Source organism: Adiantum capillus-veneris, chromosome 16 (genome assembly GCF_014529385.1).
Source record: "Adiantum capillus-veneris isolate H3 chromosome 16, ASM1452938v2, whole genome shotgun sequence".
NCBI classification, from domain to species: Eukaryota; Viridiplantae; Streptophyta; class Polypodiopsida; order Polypodiales; family Pteridaceae; genus Adiantum; species Adiantum capillus-veneris.
In genome coordinates this window covers 68,429,554-68,449,769 of record NC_140946.1, presented here as the reverse complement: position 1 = coordinate 68,449,769, position 20,216 = coordinate 68,429,554, and the positions used below count along the sequence as shown (strand labels likewise).

Here is a 20,216-nt window from a genome sequence, read left to right as displayed (position 1 = left end):
CTTCATAAAGGTCTGCAACGCTTGCTTCTTTGGGCCGCGCCGAAAGCGACACAGTCTTCTATGGCTCCTTCGATGCTTCAACTTCGTTTAGAGTCCTGCTTCTTTCTTCTTCAAGAATCTCCATGGCTGAAAATTCCTGAAACCACTTCCAACACAAAAACATGAACATACCTATTCCATGTAAAGTGACTGGAAAAAATCTTGTCTTCCTAAAAGACTATGCATGCAATGTAGATGAACAAATAGATGGAATGCCAAACCGTTCACCACACACACGCAAACAATGAGATCGAATCTTTCTCTTTTGATCTAAAGCAATCAACTGTGGCAATTCACAACGGAAATGCCCATGCTTGGTGCTTATACTTCCATGTACTCTGCCTACAAATGTGTCATGCCAAGCAAGGTTGTTTCCGTACGTACGTACGGTATAGTTCCGTACCGTACGGTACGTCCGTACGGTATCCGTACGCACCGTACGATTCCGTACGTACACCCAAAAAAAAAAAAAACCTCTGGAAAAAAAAAATCGCCAACAGTGCCTATTCCCCGTGGTTGGATTAGGTAGGCGAGGCCTTTAATAAGTCCACCTATCCTATACTAGTTATTATCACAACAGAGAATCAGAGAGTAGAACAAAGTCTCTGCACAAAGACCAAGGAAGGATTTGCCGCCACCGATAAGGTTCTTTCTCCCTCCCTCCCTCCTTCTCTTTGTGTTTGGAGTCTGCAAGGAGGCACTCTAGAGTCCTGACCTCGCGAAAGATTGTAAGTTTTGTATTCAACTTGGAAGTGTGCGTTAATTGTGTTGCAGAGTTATCTAGCGGTTACTTAACTTGTGGGGTGATTTTAAGTGTTTTTTGAAAGTTGTGGCTATGTTTAAGTATTGTGCAGTGTTTTTAAACTAGATAGGTTGTATATAAATTTGAAATTCTTTGTATTTTTAGCTTTTAAAAAATATACTACGAATTTTACGTACCTTATAGCCCAATCCATACGGTACAACGTACAGTACGTACCGAACACGTACCGAATACTACGTACCTTACAACCTTGATGCCAATAAAGAGACATAGAATGTGACTTCCTTACATACATATCTTTCAGCTTTTCATGAACAATCTGCATACATTTGTGCTCATCCATGAGTGAAACGTGCTTAACGTACAATATGTCATGCCTAGAAAAAGGGATCACATAAAGACGCTGACTGAAATACAGGAAATGATCACGAATGAAACACTCGAACAATGCGTGTGTATCAATCATGCAAACATATAATACTTCTTGTGAGGGTTCTGTGAACCTAGGCTCGAGAGCCAAGATCGGTTCTTCGTGTTTGATTGAATCTTCCTGTGGGGGTTCTGTGGACCTCGACTCGAGAGCCAAGATCGGTCTTTCGTGATTGATCGAATCTGCAATGAGGTTAGCTTCACTAGAGAATGTATCAACTAACACATCATCCTTGTGAACAATCACATCATCTTGATCTTGCAAATCATCATGCTCGTGAGAAATCACATCTTGATCATGCAAATCATCATGCTTGTCATTGTCATCCAAATCATCATGCTTGTCATTGATATTCAAATCATCATACTCATCATTATCATTCAATTCATCATGCTTCTCATAATCATGCAAATCCTGTGTGTCATGCTTTGGAGAAGAAGAGACTAAGAGAGTCTCCTTCTCCTGAATCCTTTCAATCTTGTCCTGTACATTAGCAATGAGAGAGGGAGAATGAACAACTTCCTCTCCACGAATGACAATAGGAGAGTCACTTTTGGCATTGAGAGTGAAAGTGTTAGCCTCCCAATCAATGAGAGGGTTATGCTCACGAAACCATTGAATGCCCAAAATCATATCAAACATCCTGAGAGAGGAGAGACTAAAAATTTTCTACGAAAAGCAGCTTGTTGAATTGAAAACAACACACCAAGACACTCTTGCGTGATGAGAGAGTCCATACAGGGAACAAAGCCAGAGACCTCGAGAAGAGATTTCTGACTAACCTCTAGGCGGGCTCTCTCAACAAGAGAGGGACTGATCACATCATGCATACTGCTTGGGTCAAACAATATGACAAAACGGTGCCCTGTCATATGACCATAACATTTAATGAGAGAATCATCAATGGGAGGGTCATGAGAAACTTGGGGCACACTCGTGTTATCATTAATTGCATTGACAGAGAAAGTGGGTTCTGTGGATTCTTTAGATTCATTCGATTCAAGCTTAGGACATGTTCATTTTATGTGACCCTTAATGTGACAATGAAAACAACGACCTTCCTTAGAATAAGTGCTTTGCTCTTCCGACGTGATGTATCCTCCTACAATTCCTTGTGCTATCTTTTCATCTAGAGTGAGCTTAGGTTTAGCAATTGTGTTAGCCTTACCCTTAGGTTCATTGGAAGAATTCTTTTCGGAGAGACTGTTCGAAGATTGGTTAGAAGAGTTACCGTTCTTACCATTCTTACCGTTTTGAGGGTTTTGAGAAGTCCGAGAGGTACTTGTGAAAGTCTTGTTCTCCTTAGGCTTTCCCTTGTTGTGCTTCATTTCCTGTGCAAGAGCAATCGCTACCGCCTTGTTGAGATCGATTGGATCAAGCACCTCAACATCGTACTTGATATACTCGTCCAATCCATAAAGGAATGCCTCTTTGCGCTCATCATCCAACTTGCGTAATTGGGTACCTAGCTGCAAAACACGATTAGAAAGAGACATAACCAGCATACCATTTTGCTTGAGAGCGCGCCAATCGTCCTTCAATCGTGCAAGGTACTGAGGTGGCATAAACCGCGCCTTGAGCTTGTCTTGGAAATCAACCCAATTGAAGGAAAGGGGCGTGAATTCGTCGGCTTTCTCTAGGTGCGCGGCTAACTGTGCCTCTTGCCATGCGTGGTACCAATTCATGGCATCATCGGCAAGGCACATAGTTGCCATCAAAACCTTGCTATTCCTTGTCTTCTTAGTTGTCGCAAAATAAGCATTAAATTGATGCAACCAAGAATGAATAACTGTAGCATCCATCTTACCATCATACTTTCTAAAAGTCAACTTCTCTGTGACTGGATTGTTGGAGGCTGCATCGTGGCTTGCGCCACTTGAGGAACTCCCACGATCTTTGACTGGTTCAGACTTCGAGGCAAGTACTTGTCGAACCAATTCTTGAGTGCGTAGTTCTCTTTGAGCCTCACACTCAGCCTCCAAGGCTGCTCTTTGAGCTTCCCGTTCCTCCTTTCTTTGTGCTTTTCTTTCGATTCGTTCATCGCGCTCGCGTTCTAAAGCAATGCGAGTTGCTTCTTGTTTTATGGCATTTCTTTCATTTCGTTCTTCGCGCTCGCGTTCCAAAGTAATGCGAGTCGCTTCTTGTTGTGTCAACACAATTCGATTCGCTTCTTGTTGTGCCAACGCAAGGCGAGTCGCTTCACGATTGGCTTCTTGTTGTTGGGCCATCATGTCCAACATCGACTTGACCATCGCCTCCATGGAAGTTGGTACAAGTCGTGGCATAGATGGAGAAGGGGGAGGGTCGGAAAAATCTCTTGGTGGGGAGAACTCTTCGTCGCCTCTCTCATGCTCATCACCTGTATGCGAAGTATCCATTCCGCTTCGGGTGATGACCATGCACTATGATCTTTGGTTCTTAATTTCACGAGGAACTTGGGTTCTTGAGGGTCTTGAGGTTCTTGAGGTTCTTAAGGGTTTTCTTTCGCTTGCAATCTGTGTTTAAGAAGGATCTTCTCTTCACCCGAGTTCTACTCTTTTCCGCGGGCACACCCCTTGGCGGCCCTGCGCTCACATTAAGGTTGCTTTTTCCCACCTCACGTCGATTGGCCGGCCGCTAAGTGCACGGTCCGCTCTCAATGAGTGAAAAGAGACACAAGGGAGAATGGACAAGCCCTTCTTTCTCGGGATTCCTGTCACTCTTCAAAACACGATTAGGAATCGACACGCCCAAGCGAACTTGGGTTCGTGCGACCGCAACAAGCAAAAAAAATTATTGTGATTCTTGTGGTTCTTTCCTTGAGTGATACAGAACACTGCCAAAGCTCTGATACCAATGTAAGGTGCAGCGGAATGAATGTTTGAACTTTGCTCAAGATGAGTGCTCGGAACTGTGCTCAAGGTTCCTTTTGTTCTTATGGAAGGTAGAGCCTTCCGTTCTTAATGAGAGAGTGCAATGATCAATAACAAAGTGAATGGACATTGTGCATGAAAGTGTATGAGACTGAGAGATAGAGAGAGAAGAGAGATACGACACCACAGACGTTGTATAACCCTCCTCCGAAGGCCTCACTCTCGTCGGCGGGAGTGGTCTACTATTGATTGCACAAACTGGTACAAACTGAATGCATGTGACTGATGCAAGTCTAGGCTAGATCGATGACGACGACGGGGATAGCGAGACCGGCCTAAGGGCTGAAATCTGCAACCTTTTATCTGCTGCTGTCCAAAAACGCTATGGGCTGAAATTTGAGGTCCTTCTACTGCTGTCAAAAAAACGCTAATGGCTGAATTCTGTTGCGGCGGAAAAACGCTGATTTGGCTTGTTGAAAACGCTGATTTCCTGCTGGTCTTTATGGCTGACAACTGCACTTCTTGTAGGCTGAAAACTGATGGTCTTTATGGCTGAATCTATTGTTGCTTCATTGCTGAAAAACGCCAACCAGAAGGGAGGGCGATCTGGGCTTTTTACTAACGCTAGGGCTGAGGGGTCCTTGCGGTGAAGATCTGCTAAAAAACGCCAAGTACTGAGAGGACTGGGCGATGAGGAATCAAAAACGCTAGGAGGCTCTGCTTGAGGTGGAAACGCCTAGGGTTGGGAGTCTTGCTTGAGAAGTTGCCTGTTGAGCGGTGGAGCTCTTGTTGCCTCTTCTGCCAATTAGTGCTAGTCTAGGTTTGCTTATATACAAACTTACTCAATTTTCCCTACCTACTTTCCAACAAAAGTCACTTAAAAATAATAAGTGAAATGTCAAAAATAGGTAAAATAGGCTAAATGCACTGGAAAATTCCCCTGAAGGATTCTGATGGCTTCTGATGGGAATGCTTATGATCATGCTGTGTGCAACCAGAGGATATGCATCTATACTAAGTGACTGGGCATGATGCACGGTCTACGAATAGACTCACAAAAGTGCCATATCACTTCTAATCTAGACTGACTGGATTGATTGAACCCCTGTCATGCTGTAGCTTGTCCACGGACACATAGGGTTGGATGTGTCACGTGACAATTCGCGGCCTCTTGTGGGGCCTTGCAGAGAAAGCGCCAACATCTTGCGAGACTCTTAGAGTTGCCTCCTCAAAACTCTTCGCTTGGCGGTTCACCGCCGACTGAGTGATTTCCCCTTCTTATGTCGCCTCTGGTAGGGAGTCCCAGAAGTTATGATGCAGGAAGAGTTGGGCCGCCAGTTCAATTTTTGTCGCATTGATGGAAGGGGGTGATGGTGGGGGAGGCTCCACACGTACCGCATCACACACCAACTTCACCTTAACAAGCCAATGATTCGACAAATCCACTGTTGTTTGGACACTGGCATGACCAAGGAATTGAAGGGCCAAATTATTGTCTACGAAAAAGTCAATGTTCGATCATCCTTTACCAACGGGAAGAGTGGTATGAGAGTGCAAAGCCTCTCGTTTGAACAATCTTAAAGTCCAAGTCCCCATTCCTGAGCCATCTCTTCATCGGCCATCGTCTAAGATTCCAATCCCCTCCTACCAAGAGAGGAAGGCCCTTTCTACCCAGCCTATGATGCTTCATAGCTAACGTACTTAGAAAGCCTGCTCATTCATCCACTACCTGCCTTTGCGGGACGTTAAACATTCTCGTAAATCCAGCCCTCTTTCCTATTCAAAGGAAAGAGTTGGACAAAATTGGAATTTACGTCCGACATTCCCAACTCGAAGGCTCTTAGTTCCTAGGAGACCAAGGTGACGAGTCCCATTGCTCCTGGTTTGTTAGACCCTGGCACCACACCAGGAATGTTGAATACCCTGCCATTCTAAGGTGCCATGCACCCTGGAACATTCGAGTTTCTTGGAGACCCACAACATTCCAAGTCTTTTGTAACATCATGTACTCCAAAACTCCCCCCCACTTTAACTAAAGTCCATTAATGTTAAGCGTGGCAAAGATCGGCGATTTCATTACTTCCATCGTCGGCACCTGTCGGTTCCTAACTCTCCTATCGAAGGGAAGCGAGAGCCAAGCAAACCACCTAAGCCTACTCTCCGATTGAATACTATCTTGTTTACTAGAAGTAAGTACATCAAATCGGGTAGCCCCCGTTCGATCCAGAAACTCAATACTTGGAAAAGAGAGATTGACCTCAGTGCGCATTTCAAGACCTTGCTGAATGAGGCTTCGGTGTGCTCATTAGTGCCCCAAATGCACAACTTGCCAACCATCCCTTCCGAAACATCCCTCCCAGGCCTACTTCTCATCATTACCCGTTCCTCTCTAGCCAGTCTGCTTGGGGTGGTGACTGGATCGATCTCGGGCACCAAAAAGGATCTTAACCCATTAGTTTGAAGTTCAATTTGGTCGGCATGCGTGGGCTGAGTGTGTGTTGCTTCCCTTGTTGAGCTCGGTTCACCTTGGTCATTGCCCCCGCCTCCCAGGCTTTCAGACAGTTTCCCATCCAAATTTGTTGTAAAGCGGACATTCTTAACCATGTTTAGAGTATTTCGCTACCGCGCTACGCACTAGTTCATCCCGTCCTTCCCAGTTTCTGTGAGTTCGGGTGTTGTCGATCGCTTTACTCGGAGCGGCTCCCAACGCCCGCCTCCCCAAGAGTACCTGGTAGCAGCCCTCTTCCACGTCAACCCAGATACCCTTAACTAGTGCTCCTGGAACGATTGTATTTAATGGTTGTGTATTCATTATAAAAAACACGACTATACTTATCGATCAGGATGTTCACCTAAAATCTTTAGAGGGACCCGGGTTGAGTGCTTCTATCCAAAGGGAGCAAAAACCTCACTTTCCGGGTAATTTTTCTCTTCACTTTAAAGTTTTTTTTTTTACCAATGGTGCGTATTTTTACCTACCTTAAACCTCAATCCATACAAGAATACATACCTTACGTACCGCATTTTACATATGGTTCCACCTTGATGTAAGGTAGTTTTCGCATTTTCGGCATGTTTTCAACCCACCCTATATTGTTGGTAGTGTCATATAGTTTGCCTCTTGGTGGCCCTAGGTCAAGGGTATCTTTCCTAATTTTCCCGTACCACAAGGTTCCACTTACGAGCAAATTTTAGGTTTTTTTCCTATTTTAGGGTCATGGGGTTTTTTGGTCTGAGTTGAAGTTGGTCGGACACCTTATAAGGTGTCCAAGATCTCTATAAAGGGTATAGTGTCCTAACCATTTGTATCATCAGTTTTGTGCATTAGCAGAGTTTGCCAATGTTTTGGGTCTCTCTCTCTCCAATATTTTCTCTCTAACAACATTGTCTTTCTCCGGCGCTTTTCTCTTTCTTGCATATTAGTTCCAAATTGCCCTCCCTTCTCTGCGCCTTTGTGTATTGTAGATCCCTCTCCTTCTGTGCCCTCTCCTTCCTAGACAACTCTCCAATTGTGCATACCTTGCAGATCTAAGAGATCACCGCGACGGGGTTTCTCAGAGGTTCCACATGCAGAGGTTGTTGTCCACGATCGGATACGAGAGATGTGCACCTATTGCCATTGTTTTCAGCCATATCCGCCCTGCTTCCGCTACCACTCTCGACATCATATATGGTATTAGAGCTCCAGTGTCAAGAACCGACATTGGAGCATTTTTTGTGGCGTGTTCAATGCTTTTTTGGAGTTTTCGGAGAGGAGTTAGCTTGTTGTTTTCTCAGGTTCAAATCAAACATAAGCCATAAATCAGTTCAGTAGACACTGACTCTAAGTACCGACGCACTAGACGACACAAATCCAGCACTTGTACAAAGACGACAGTCACGTCACATGACATCACTTGACAGATTAAATCAATCACAAAAAAATTCATTCCAAATCTCAAACCATGACTGCCCGCAACGTATTTAGTAATCGCATCTAGATCCATCTTGAACCTCACTGATGTCGAATTAACTAATCCTTATTGCGATCATGTCTATAGAGATTTTTAAGGTCGAAATGTTGCAATCATTTTGTCAATCATTCCAATCAAGCATTGTCGTGTGCGAGTAATCATTTCCGGGGATCCCATTTCAAAGTACTTCTTTCATAAAGTCATCCAGGAGAATACTGTCAGCACTTCAGTATCCCTGAAGTCCAAAGGGAAATCAGTGACTTTATTCCATCCAAGTAATTTGTGACAAAGGACCGGAGTAACTCCCCTCTTGTGCAATCCCACCTACAACAGATTCAACCCGCTAACTTCCGTGAACTCTTTGAATAGCCAATGCTAGACCAAAAGCGTCAAGATAAAGTTCCAAATCTGAGGAGGATCTACTAGGTCCTCCTCCTCCATCCATTTCGCATTCAATGGTGGATTGTTCTTAACTAAGAACCACCGTTCACTTTACCTTTCCTGTTCCGAAACGAGTATCTCCTCGTTCTCTTCCACTTCAAGTTCATTCGGGAGCTGACACTACTCCAAAGTCATCGTCTCATTCTTAATCTTGTTATCTGTTATCTATACACATCTAGCAACTTCTTCTAGAGAACATTAATCTCATATATAAATCAAATTCATCTTCGGAAATTCCTATTTTAAAGTTCTTCACACACTTAGTTCATATTGAGCAAAGTGTTTCAATCATCTAGTCATCTCATCCGTTCAGAAGTCTTGATGCACCTAGATCCCTGTGTAGCCATCTCATCCCGCAGGAACTCTTGATACGCTCACCACAGTATCCAGTCATCTAATTCATATGGGAATCTTGATGCACTAGAATCATTCAACATGCGGCATCATCCATTCATTCAAAATTCATCATTCTTATCTTGAATCGACGGATCCATTCCTGAGCTTCCGTTGCTCCTCATCTCACCATCTCATCCTCGATTTCACCTGCAAAACAAGCAAGGAGATGGCTCACCTTGTTGCAAAAGAGTGGATGTCCAGCTCCATGCTTCCCAATACATACAAATGCGAGGTCCTCGCTCCTATTTCCGGTTATCTGTCACAAACAACCAGCTTGTCAGTACATCAATATCCCTTTCAGTGTCCTTTCCAATTCTGTTCCAACTCTTCTTGTGAGTAAAGCTTCCGCTTTTCTGCACTTGTCTGTCCTTTCAACTTTCCACCCCGTCCTGAGAGGAGACTCAATGGCGTCACGCCATCTCGAGTGAATCTCATCAATCGCGTAATTCTTTAAGTGTTTCGCAAATCTCAGGTTTCTAGGGTCCTTGATCAATCTTCTCACACATATGTCAACTTGCAATTGACGCTCGTACTTCGCTCTAGCAAACTTCTCTTATCGAAAAATTTGCCCAAATCTTCATTCTTTTCTTCAGTTCCAACGCCGGATTTCAACTTTTCTTTGCCTTTCCGCTGAGAGGTGTTATCTTGTCAGATTCTCCATGAGAACCCATGTGTAATCTAGGATTCTTTTTGGCTTATGCCATGTAAGACAGAGCGATGAGACGGGATGCGCAATGAAGTAAGGGTGGGAGTGGCTAATAAGTCCGAGGTCGAGGCATGAAGATTCTTCAATAGAAATTTCCAAAATTGTGCCCAAGTGCCCTGTCTGCTCTTTGATAGGACCGGTTTGCTTTGAGAAAAGCACACGCCTGATACTCTGATACCACTGTCATGTCGTGTGAGCTCATAATCTCCACTCCATAAGTCGCCACTAGTAAGATGCACGCCTTAAGAAAGGCCAACCTTCACCACATCGGGATTTTCTTAGAGCACAATAGGGCACCCCAAGTCGAGAATCGAGCACGACACACAAAAGAATCACTTAAAACACTTCACAGAATTAAATCACAATTCAATTTAGTCAACAAGTGTGGCGTAGTTCCGTGCCTAGAGAGATTGGCCCCAAAGACTGGCGCCCCTTTCGGTACTTCTTTTATATTAATCTTTGATCAAAGTACAACTCCCGCCGGTCCTCAGCTCTCAGACTCTACGTCCAAATGCTCTGAAGAGTGAGACCCTTGGGCCCTTTTTATTCTTACAAGGATGCCAAAAGCAAAGCCCCAAAAGCAATTAAACTCAAAAGCAATTGGTCCAAAAGCTTCTAACTCAAAAGCAAAGAGTCCCAAAAAGCAACTAGTTTCCAAAAGGCTGCAAAAGCCTCCAACGCAATTTGCAGAATTCCGTACAGCAACCACGTCAGCCAACCAGCGCCTTTTGAGGGAGTTCGTATTGCTGCCGCGTCATCAATCCTGCCATACAATGCCACGTCATCAGTTTGTGACATAGACCACACTACATCCAAGAATCCCCATTGGTGGATTGTGAACACATCACATTCATAATACTCCAAGATAATGAACTTTAAAACACATCCTATCCATAATCCGGCCAACAACATGGATTGGTGCACTCATCCATAGTGTTTTAGATACATCTGATTAGTTCAATGCCAGATGCATGAGCCTTCTGACCCACGGGTTCAAACACCAGTAACTTGAACTCCAACACAAGGGTCCAAATTATTTATAGGGAGCACTGCTTGCCCCTCTCTACCACAGACAAGTCTCTCTTTGGCTAAAGATAGTGGTGGCAATGGTATCTACTTGAATAGAAGGGGGGAGCCCTTGCCAGTATAGTCTTCACCACACTATCAGTCCCTTTGTTATCCTTCCTAGAGTCATTATCAGTGCTTTCCTCATTATGCTTGCTTTTGCCTTTATCCTTTAAAGAGCCTCTATCTTTGCTTTTGGATCTGCAATCTCTAAACAAATGATTGTGCTTCCCACATTTGTAACAACGGCTATTGGTCTTCTTTCTCGAATCCGAAGTAGCAAGTGCTTCAACACCTTTGTCAAAAATCTCAATTTTGCCTTCAATTATTAACACGGCTTCCTTCTCAATGAGAAAAGATCAAAAGATTTGAGATCATCAAATTCTAGCTTTTCCTTCGTAATTTGTAGCCGAAGTATCCTAGACATCATTTCGTATGCCTCACGCAATTTCATGAGTACCAAAGTGTTACCATATACTTGTGGTAGTGATGTGTGTGAACACACTAGGACCGCCGGGGCATTTTTTCCCTCTTTAGGAGATTTGATCCCCCGAGCATTGTATATACGCCCATCACTCTAGGGCTATCTATCTTTCCTTTGCACACTAAGTAATACACTCTCTATTGTGTGCCTTGAGCTTCCTTCGTCTTCTCCAAGTTGTGTGCGTTTCTCTGCAACCCTAATTCCAACAATTGGTATCAGAGCAGGTTGCATCCTCTTGGGCTCAGTCGCTAGCAGCTCCAGCACATGCCTGCTTACTTTCTCCGATTTCTGTGAGCTTTGGCGAGCTCCGCAGGTCGACAAAAATTTCGGGGGTGCTCGCAGAGCCTAGTCTACTCAAATTTCTAATTCGGGCTCATTTCGGCCTCTGTTTCCACTACAGGCAGTACTGCACAAGCTATTTCGTCATTTTGTGCAGAATTTTTGTCAGTGCCGTTCTCTGCATAACAGGTGCCTTACAGTCTTCTACGGTTTGTGCTATATAGCACGTGTTGTTCCCGCTTCGTTTCTCCTCTTTACAAGCAGTTTTCACATCAGGTGCAACATTTACCATGGCTGACAACAACACAAATGTGTTCAAGATGTTTGCTGCTGAGGATAGGTTGGATGGGGACAATTATCCTATGTGGGCTTACATGATGCAACATGTGCTTGTGTCAAAGGGCATCTGGAATATTGTGCAGGGCATTGATGTACGTCCTGGTTCTGAGGATGTAGGCGATGTTGAGGATGTTGCAAGTCTTGCTGCAAGTCTTGCTGCAAGAATTGCTACTATTAGAGTTGTTTTGCCTACAGCAGAACAATCTCGTTGGGATGTAAAGGATGCGCAAGCTCATGCATTGATTGCATTGTCTATGAAGCGCACCATTGTTCCTCACATTCGTTTAGCAAAATCTGCAAAACAGGCTTGGGATATTTTGGCTGGTCTTTATGCAAGTCACAATGAGGCTAAAATTGCTTTGCTGCGTAAAGAGCTAGAATCGAAGATTATGCACTAGGAAGATGATATGGACACTTTCCTTGCCAGTGTCAAGGATATCAATGAGCAACTTATTTCTACAGGTGAAGTCATTTCAGACAATTCCCTTATTCAGACTGTTCTTGATGCCTTACCAGATTCTTACCAAACTTTTGCTAGTACTTGGAGACTAATGACCCAAGGAAATCCTAAAGTTGTCAAATTTGATGCATTATGCACATTGCTATTGCAAGAGTCTCTTTCCATAAAAAACAAGACTAGGCAACATGCAGTTGAACAGGCTTTTATTGCTTCTCAAAGAAAGGGTGGTAATAGCAATGCAGCCACTTCTTATGGTTCTGCTGCGAGTGGCAAAACTTTTGTTTCTAATGCCTCTGCTGACAGCAATTCGTCTAGAAATTCTGGTGATAAGGGCAAAAAGAAGATGCGTTGCCATTATTGTAGAGCTAATGATCATTTGATCAAGCAGTGTTCTAAGTTGAAGGCCAAAGAGGCTAAGAAGAAAGAGGGTGGTTCCATTGCAAATACTGGTTCCACTACAAATGCAACCATTGTTGAGTCTTCTATAAAAGGAGACTGTGATGCTGATGTTGATGCAGAATGGGCTCTTAGTGCAGAGTGCACTTACAATCTTGTTGTCCATGATGCATGCTTGTCAGTTGCTGCAGATTCACATGTGTGGTATTTCGACAGCAGTGCTACAAAGCACGTTACCTCACATCGTGAATTGTTCACCTCTCTTGAGTCTGTCCCTCATGGAAATTCAATCACTTGTGCCAACAATGCCTCTTATCTGGTTCAGGGGATTGGAAAGATTGTGCTTACTGCTGCAAATGGCAATTCTTTCACACTTGTTGATGCACTTTATGTACCTAGGATCAAGAAGAATCTTTTGTTTGTATCTGCACTTGCTAGACTTGGACTTGTAGTCAAATTTGTGGATGATAGATGTACAGTTCATGATCTCAGTTTTGGTGATGAAATTGTTGCATCTGGGCTTTTGTGACATGGGTTGTATAAGCTCACTTTGTATGACAAGTGTGGATAAAATTTTGCAACTGCACTTGCAGATTCAAGGGCTATTTCAGATGCAAAACTTTGGCATGCACGTTTTGGTCATCTGAAGTTTGCCAGTTTGTTGCGTTTGCAGAAATCTAATATGGTTGCTTCTTTGCCGCCTCTTGAAGAACCTGTCAAACATGTTTGTGAAGGTTGTATTTTGGGTATAATGCAACATTCTAAGTTTCCAAAGGATGGTTCAGTTAGGGCCACATGCAGGTTGCAGCTTGTGCATAGTGATGTTTGTGGGCCCATGCAAACTCCGTGCTTGGGCAATTACTTGTACTTCGTGACTTTCATTGACGATTACTCCAGGCATGCATGGGTATTTCCGCTTAAAGCGAAGTCTGAAGTTTTTATGTACTTCAAACAATTTCTGGCTATGGTTGAAAATGTATCAAAATGTACTATAGGCACCCTCCGTTCCGATCGAGGGAGGGAATATATGTCTCATGAATTTAATGCATTTCTAGCTAGTCGTGGGATAAAACACCAATGTAGAGTGCCGTATACACCTCAGAAAAATGATGTTGTTGAGAGGAAAAACAGGTCTCTTACGGAAATGGCAAGATGTATGGTCAAGAGTCAAGCTTTAGTATATTCGTTTTGGCTCGAGGTTGTCATGTGTGCCACTTATGTACTCAACAAGTGTCCTACGAAAGTGTTGCAGTCTATGACTCCATATGAAGCATGGCATGATAGAAAGCCATCTATTGAGCACATGCGTGTTTTTGGCTATTTGGCTTATGGTTTAGTGCCACAAGTGCAGCGCAAAAAATTGGATGATAAGACTGTCAAATGTATTTTTGTTGGTTATAGTGTTGAAAGCAAAGGTTACAAGTTGTATCATCCGCAAACAAATCGTATTTTGGTTTCATGGGATATAGTGTTTGTGGAAGATTCTGTTCAACCCTTGTTGTCATGTACTAGAGACATTAATGTAAGCTCACAGGACATTTATGACACTTTGTTGCCTCTTTTCAGTGGTGGAAGTTCGAATGTAAATTCCAATGAGGCAAATGTACAGCCTATGGGGGTTTTCGAAAATGTTATAGATCAGCCTATTACCGATTCAGATGTACATGATGTACTTGATGAGGAAAGGGCTGAAAATGAGCAAGCTAGAGGTATGCCAAAATGGCTGGTGCACACTTTGCATGACAGTAAATTGGATGCACCTTTGTCTAGTCGTACTCGTTCATGCTCTCGCCATGCATCTTATGCATCAGATTGTTTGCTTTGGCTGTGTCTGGCTTACATGATGTTGAGGAACCTCTGTCTTTTGATGAAGCACAAAATTCAAAAAATTGGATGGCTGCCATGCAATCAGAATATGATGCACTTATAGAAAATGACACATGGACTTTATGTGATTTGCCTTCTGGCAAAAAGGCCATTGGTACGAAGTGGGTTTACAAGTTGAAACGCAAGCCGGATGGTCATATCGATCGCCATAAGGCACGACTTGTTGAAAAGGGTTATGCACAGCAAAAAGGCATAGATTATGAAGAGACTTTTGCTCCCACTTGTCGTATGACTACTATGCGTTTTCTATGTGCATTGGCAGCTCATTTTGGTTGGGATGTACATCAATCAGACATTGTTACTGCTTTCTTCAATGGTGACATATTTGAGGAAGTGTATGTAACACAACCTCACGGTTTTGTCAAGAAAGGACAAGAGGACAAAGTGAGCAAATATAACAAGACTTTGTATGGATTGAAGCAATCTCCTCGTGCTTAGTATGAGAAAGTTGACACTCATTTGGTCAAACAAGCCTTTCGCAACAGTCCAACAGAAAGCACATTGTATGTAAAGCGTGAGGGTGATGTACTTCTCATTGTGGTTCTTTATGTAGATGATTTGCTGATCACTGGACCAAATGAGAGACATATTGCTGAATTTAAGGCTGATTTGAATGCTACTTTCAAGATGAAAGATTTGGGGCTATTGCATCATTACTTGGGCATACAGTTTAAGCAGTGTGATGGTGGTATTGCCTTGTGTCAAAAAAGTTACATAGAGACATTGCTATGTAAGTTTGGACTTGAGGATTGCAAACCTATTGCCACTCCTATGGAAACAGGTCTGAAATTGAGTCTACATGATGCTAGTGATCCTGCAGATGTCACTCTTTACCAAACTGCTGTTGGATGCCTCATTTATGTATGCAACACGAGGCCAGATATTCAGTTTGCAGTCTTGCAAGTCAACAAATTTTATGCATAGCCCTGGGTCTAAGCATTGGCAGAGTGTCAAGAGGATTTTTCGCTACCTTAGTGGCACTTTACATCTTGGCTTGTTTTATCCCAGGGGGGATCATTGCCGCCAGACTTACATGCTTTTTCAGACTCAGATCAAGCTGGTTGCTTTGACACGCGAGTGTCCACAAGTGGTTTTTGTTTCATGCTTGGCAGTTCATATATATCATGGTTGAGCGAGAAGCAACCTACTGTGGCCACTTCGAGTTGTGAGGCTGAGTACAGGGCAGTCTTCACAGCTACGGTTGAGTGTGTATGGCTCAGACGCCTTATGGCTGATTTGGGTGTTGGACAGGACGTTGCCAACACTATATACACTGACAATCAGAGCGCATTGGCGATTGCGAGGAATCCAGTTTTTCATGCTCGCACAAAGCACATTGAGGTGCATTACCACTATGTCAGGGAGAGCTCTTAACAGGAGAGATCAGCTTGGCTTATGTGCCAACACAGGACAACCTTGCAGATCTTTTCACAAAGGCATTGTCTCGTGAGAAGCTTGAAGCTTTCCGCAAAGCTTTGGGCTTACTCCCCTTTGTGGACTGATCATGTCCTCAAGGCATGGCACTTCCCTTTACTCATGTGCCAGCTCTCGTTCACCGCATCACTCCATGGGGGATTTGTTACCATATACATGTGGTAGTGATGTGTGTGAACACACTAGGACCGCCGAGGCATTTTTTCCCTTTTTAGGAGGTTTTTTCCCCCGAGCATTGTATATACGCCCATCACTGTAGGGCTATCTATCTTTCCATTGCACACTAAGTAATACACTCTATTGTGTGCCTTGAGCTTCCGTCGTCTTCTCCAAGCTGTGTGCGTTTCTCTACAACCCTAATTCCAACACAGTAGCTAATTGAGTTCTGGTCAATGCACTTTTCATAGCCGATAGTCGATCATGAAAAACCTTAGCCTTCATAAGAAATGAATGCATGGAACTTCCGGATGAAAACTTGATGACAAATAACTATCGAAGAAGATTGACTGCTCGCATCGTAGAATCCCAATCAAACATTCCGATGAGCTTGAACCACATATCATTGGCAATTTTCAAAGTCTACATGCTTGGAGAAATTTCCTTTGTAAGAGATTCCACAATGGCCGACATTGCCTTCGCTTTACTCACATGCCAATTGACATGATTTTTGATACTCGTCGTCTTGAAGCCGGATGTACCTGTATTGGGATCCCTTGTAGGACGGAGCTCCAAGCCGTCGACTATGTCCCATAAGCCTTTCCACATGAACCGGAGTCGCATAATCAAGTTACAATAGTTGTCGCTGTTCAATTTGTCACTTGCGCCCAAGCAAGGAAGGGCCATACTGAAGTTGCAAGCTCTGGAAATGATAGGTTCCTTCTCACACTCCAAGGGGTGGCCGTACAAAAAAATCATACAAGAAAAAGTCAATTGTTCACCAAAATCTGCCAAAATGGCTCCAAATTTCTTTGCTTCTACGTCACTAAGGCGGTCGACAATTCTCCCTCTCGGCAGCCCTATAATGCCACCCCTAGGTGGCTCACAACGTTTGAAAACAAGGGTCATCCAAGCGTTGGGGGGGGTAAGATGGCATCAAGGGGCTTGCTGGGTGAAGTGTTTTAAAACGCAGGGGGGTTCACAATCAAGGAGCTATTGGATGCAACGTTTTAAAACGCAAGGGGAAGGAGGGCCTTACTGTCGTTGCCTAGGGGCACCTCGCTCTTCCATTGTTAGTGCCTGCAAGCGCTAGAGTTTTGAAAAGTTTGTTGCAACACCCTCAATGGCGGCAGTGGAAGGGCAGGGACAGGAGGAGGCACAAAAATGACACAAGGGGAGCGGTTTTAAAACGTTGTTGCATGGAGGAAGAGAGGAGTGCTATCGGCAAAAGGTGAGAGGTGATGGCGCCACCAAAGGTGAAAGATCTCCACAGTTCTTCTCAGTGAGTTGCCTTTGCTCCACCAAGGCTCTAATACCATGTGAAAGTCGAAGATGCAAAAGCGTAGAGACCAAGGAGAGAATGCACGAGAGAGAGAGAGAGAGAGAGAGAGAGAGAGAGAGAGAGAGAGAGAGAGAGAGAGAGAGAGAGAGAGAGAGAGAGAGAGAGACTACTGAACCAACCAACCTTGACAATGAACTGATGATAATGCAATGGGGGCTAGGCGTGCTTATATAGCCACCTCAATAAATTGCCCTACCCAAACTTTGAAAAATAAGCAAAATAAATACCTAAAGCCAAAATAAATAATCGAATCACATTGGGCTATTCACTTGAGATGTTCCAAACGCTAACAAAAGGGTTCAACAAGTTTACTATAATTCTTTATGAACTTTTCGTAGAATACATTGAGAAGGGCTTACATTCTCAACTTTCAGTTGAGAAGAGCAACACTTTGATGACCTCAAGTGTTTAAATAGACATGTTTTCCATTTGGGCTTGCCATAGCTAAGTTGAAGCCAAAGATTAATCTCTAGAAGGCAATATCAAAAGTTTTATTCCATCCATGGAGAAGCTATCCTATGAGATATGCATGATCCAATGAAAACTATTCGCAATTTAACTTCCCTTACATGTAAATGGAAAAGACAAGTAGCTAGGAGCTTTGTAATCAATAAGTGTGAAGATTCAAGAATCACCCTAATGTAATAATGTCATCAATGTAGGTCAGTGCCTCATTGTTTCCCATACCATGTCTTCTCCTGTGCTAGGGTATATGTAACCAACAAGCATGAAGAATCACTCCCTAACATAACAACATCGTTGCTGTGGGTCGGTGCCTCATTGTTTCCCAAACCATGTCTTCTGCTGTGCTAGAGTATCTATGACCAACAAGCATGAAGAATCACTCCCTACAATAACAACATCGTCGTTGTGGTTCAGTGCGTCATTGTTTTCTACATGTCTCCTCCATTATTTGAGGAGCATCCCCTAGAAATCTATCACTTCTCCTTGTGTAGAGGGATCCATACCTTGTCTCCATTTGTGAAGACATTGAACCGTAATATGATGTAGAATGTTGCATCTTGCATTGCTAGATATTATAAACCATCTTGTGGTCAAGAGTGAAAGACATTAGAGGTCCTCACCAAGAAGGACTACCTTAAAAGAGTATAATGTCTTAAGATTTGCTCTTAGAAGAGTATGGTGACACTAATCTCCATATGGCAGGGCAAGATAAACATGGAGTGGCAAACTGCTAGCCAAATTCCTTTCAGCTCAAAGCGCGGATAAGCTACAACAACAGCCTCAAAACTTGCTTACATATTTTCTTTAGGCAAAGAATGCTAATTACAATATATACGACTTTGGGCATGAGAGGCATGGCATGTAAAGAGCTCGTATATTCTATTGTCCTACATGGAAAGCCAAATACGGCGCAAGCTCTACGAAGAAGGTCTCACTCTAATGGCCAAGTATGGAAACTACTTTTGCAAGCTAGGCTAGCTAATTGAGGCCTTTTCAAAACCCTCAATAGACTCCTAGTCCTTACTATCTTATTGCAACTTTTTGAACAAAAATAATTGTTCCTTTCTTCGACAAAAAGTACTATATGCTCAAAAATCTTATTACACAGTACAAATAGAAGCGAGCACGGCAACCATAGTTATAGTGAGCAAATGCAATCAGCGCATGGATAATTATGAAAGGGATTAAAAAGCGTTATCCTAAGATGTTTCAATCGTCCATAATTGATTTGATAATATGACTTCACCATTTAATTTGTGATGTTTCTTTTCAGTGCAAAGCATAAACAGCATTCATGTTCAACATGCCAAACATTTAACAGAAGGTTTACCTGAGGATCGTGTAAGGGCTTTCATCTAAACGCTTCCCTGCTTTACAGCAATCCTCAAACCATCGATGATTTACTATACAGATTTGAAACCTTTTAGCCATCTCATATTTAGGGCCATCAAACGTCCAACAAACCTTCATTGAAAGCAAAGTTTTGAGCGGCATTGTTGCAGTGATTGAGCAAAAGAAAACTTCCTCAAAAGCAATACTTACCAAATGTGTGATTGATCCCTTTATCAGCTTTCCTACATAGCAAGCTCCTGAGCTATTGATGAGTTTGATAAGGGTAGACCTCTCATCTCCGACATAACCAGTGATTGATGCTATCACTGGACCCATTTCAGGAATTTTGCAACGCTGAAGGCCTGCGTAAGTAGGAAAAGTTAAAGCTTGTTGCCTCTCTCTCTCTCTCTCTCTCTCTCTCTCTCTCTCTCTCTCTCTCTCTCTCTCTCTCAGAATGTAGACGTTTACCTGAACATGATGCTCCATCGCTTGCTAAAACAGTCGTGTCCTCTTGAAGCACATCGCAAACCCTGAGACCTGCTTGAGCTGTTCTAACCATGTATGCGTTCAGCTCTTCTAGGGGTAGGGTAGGTGTGTGTGTGTGTGTGTGTGTGTGAGAGAGAGAGAGAGAGAGAGAAGGGGAGGGGGGGTTGTGAAAATTCAAATGTGCTTGTGTTCCCACACAAAGTGGGCAGTGGAGGTGACCACTGATCCAAATCTGGACTACACGCACGGGATACCAAACAACGAGCAGCCAAACAATTGGTCGGATTTTTTTTTTTTTCGGGGGGGGGGGGGGGGGGGGGGGGCCTCTATTGTCTAGGAGCTAGCGTAGATGCACTAGAGAAAAAAAATCATAATTTTGGGGGGGATTTTACAAATCTTGTTAAATTTGAAATGTGAAAATTGCATTGAAGTACCAAGGTTGATATTTTTAAAATTTAATTTGAATGCTCGGTTTTTAAAAAAAACAAATTTGAGGTTGTTGAGAGCTAAA

At 43.3% G+C, this 20,216-nt stretch overlaps 1 protein-coding gene across 1 annotated transcript in view; it reads right to left on the bottom strand.

Annotated features, from left to right (window-relative positions):
- The window catches only part of LOC147439224 (uncharacterized), a 61,456-nt gene extending 41,555 nt beyond the window's left edge, over positions 1 to 19,901 (bottom strand). Inside the window, exons 1-3 of the mRNA XM_086484274.1 lie at positions 19,688 to 19,901; positions 19,430 to 19,581; positions 19,218 to 19,351 (exon numbers count right to left, since the gene is read on the bottom strand). Of these exons, the coding sequence (XP_086340400.1) occupies positions 19,218 to 19,351; positions 19,430 to 19,581; positions 19,688 to 19,778 (377 nt within the window). The 5' untranslated portion in view covers positions 19,779 to 19,901. The remainder of the gene's footprint in view (positions 1 to 19,217; positions 19,352 to 19,429; positions 19,582 to 19,687) is intronic.
- Positions 19,902 to 20,216: the final 315 nt, after the last annotated feature.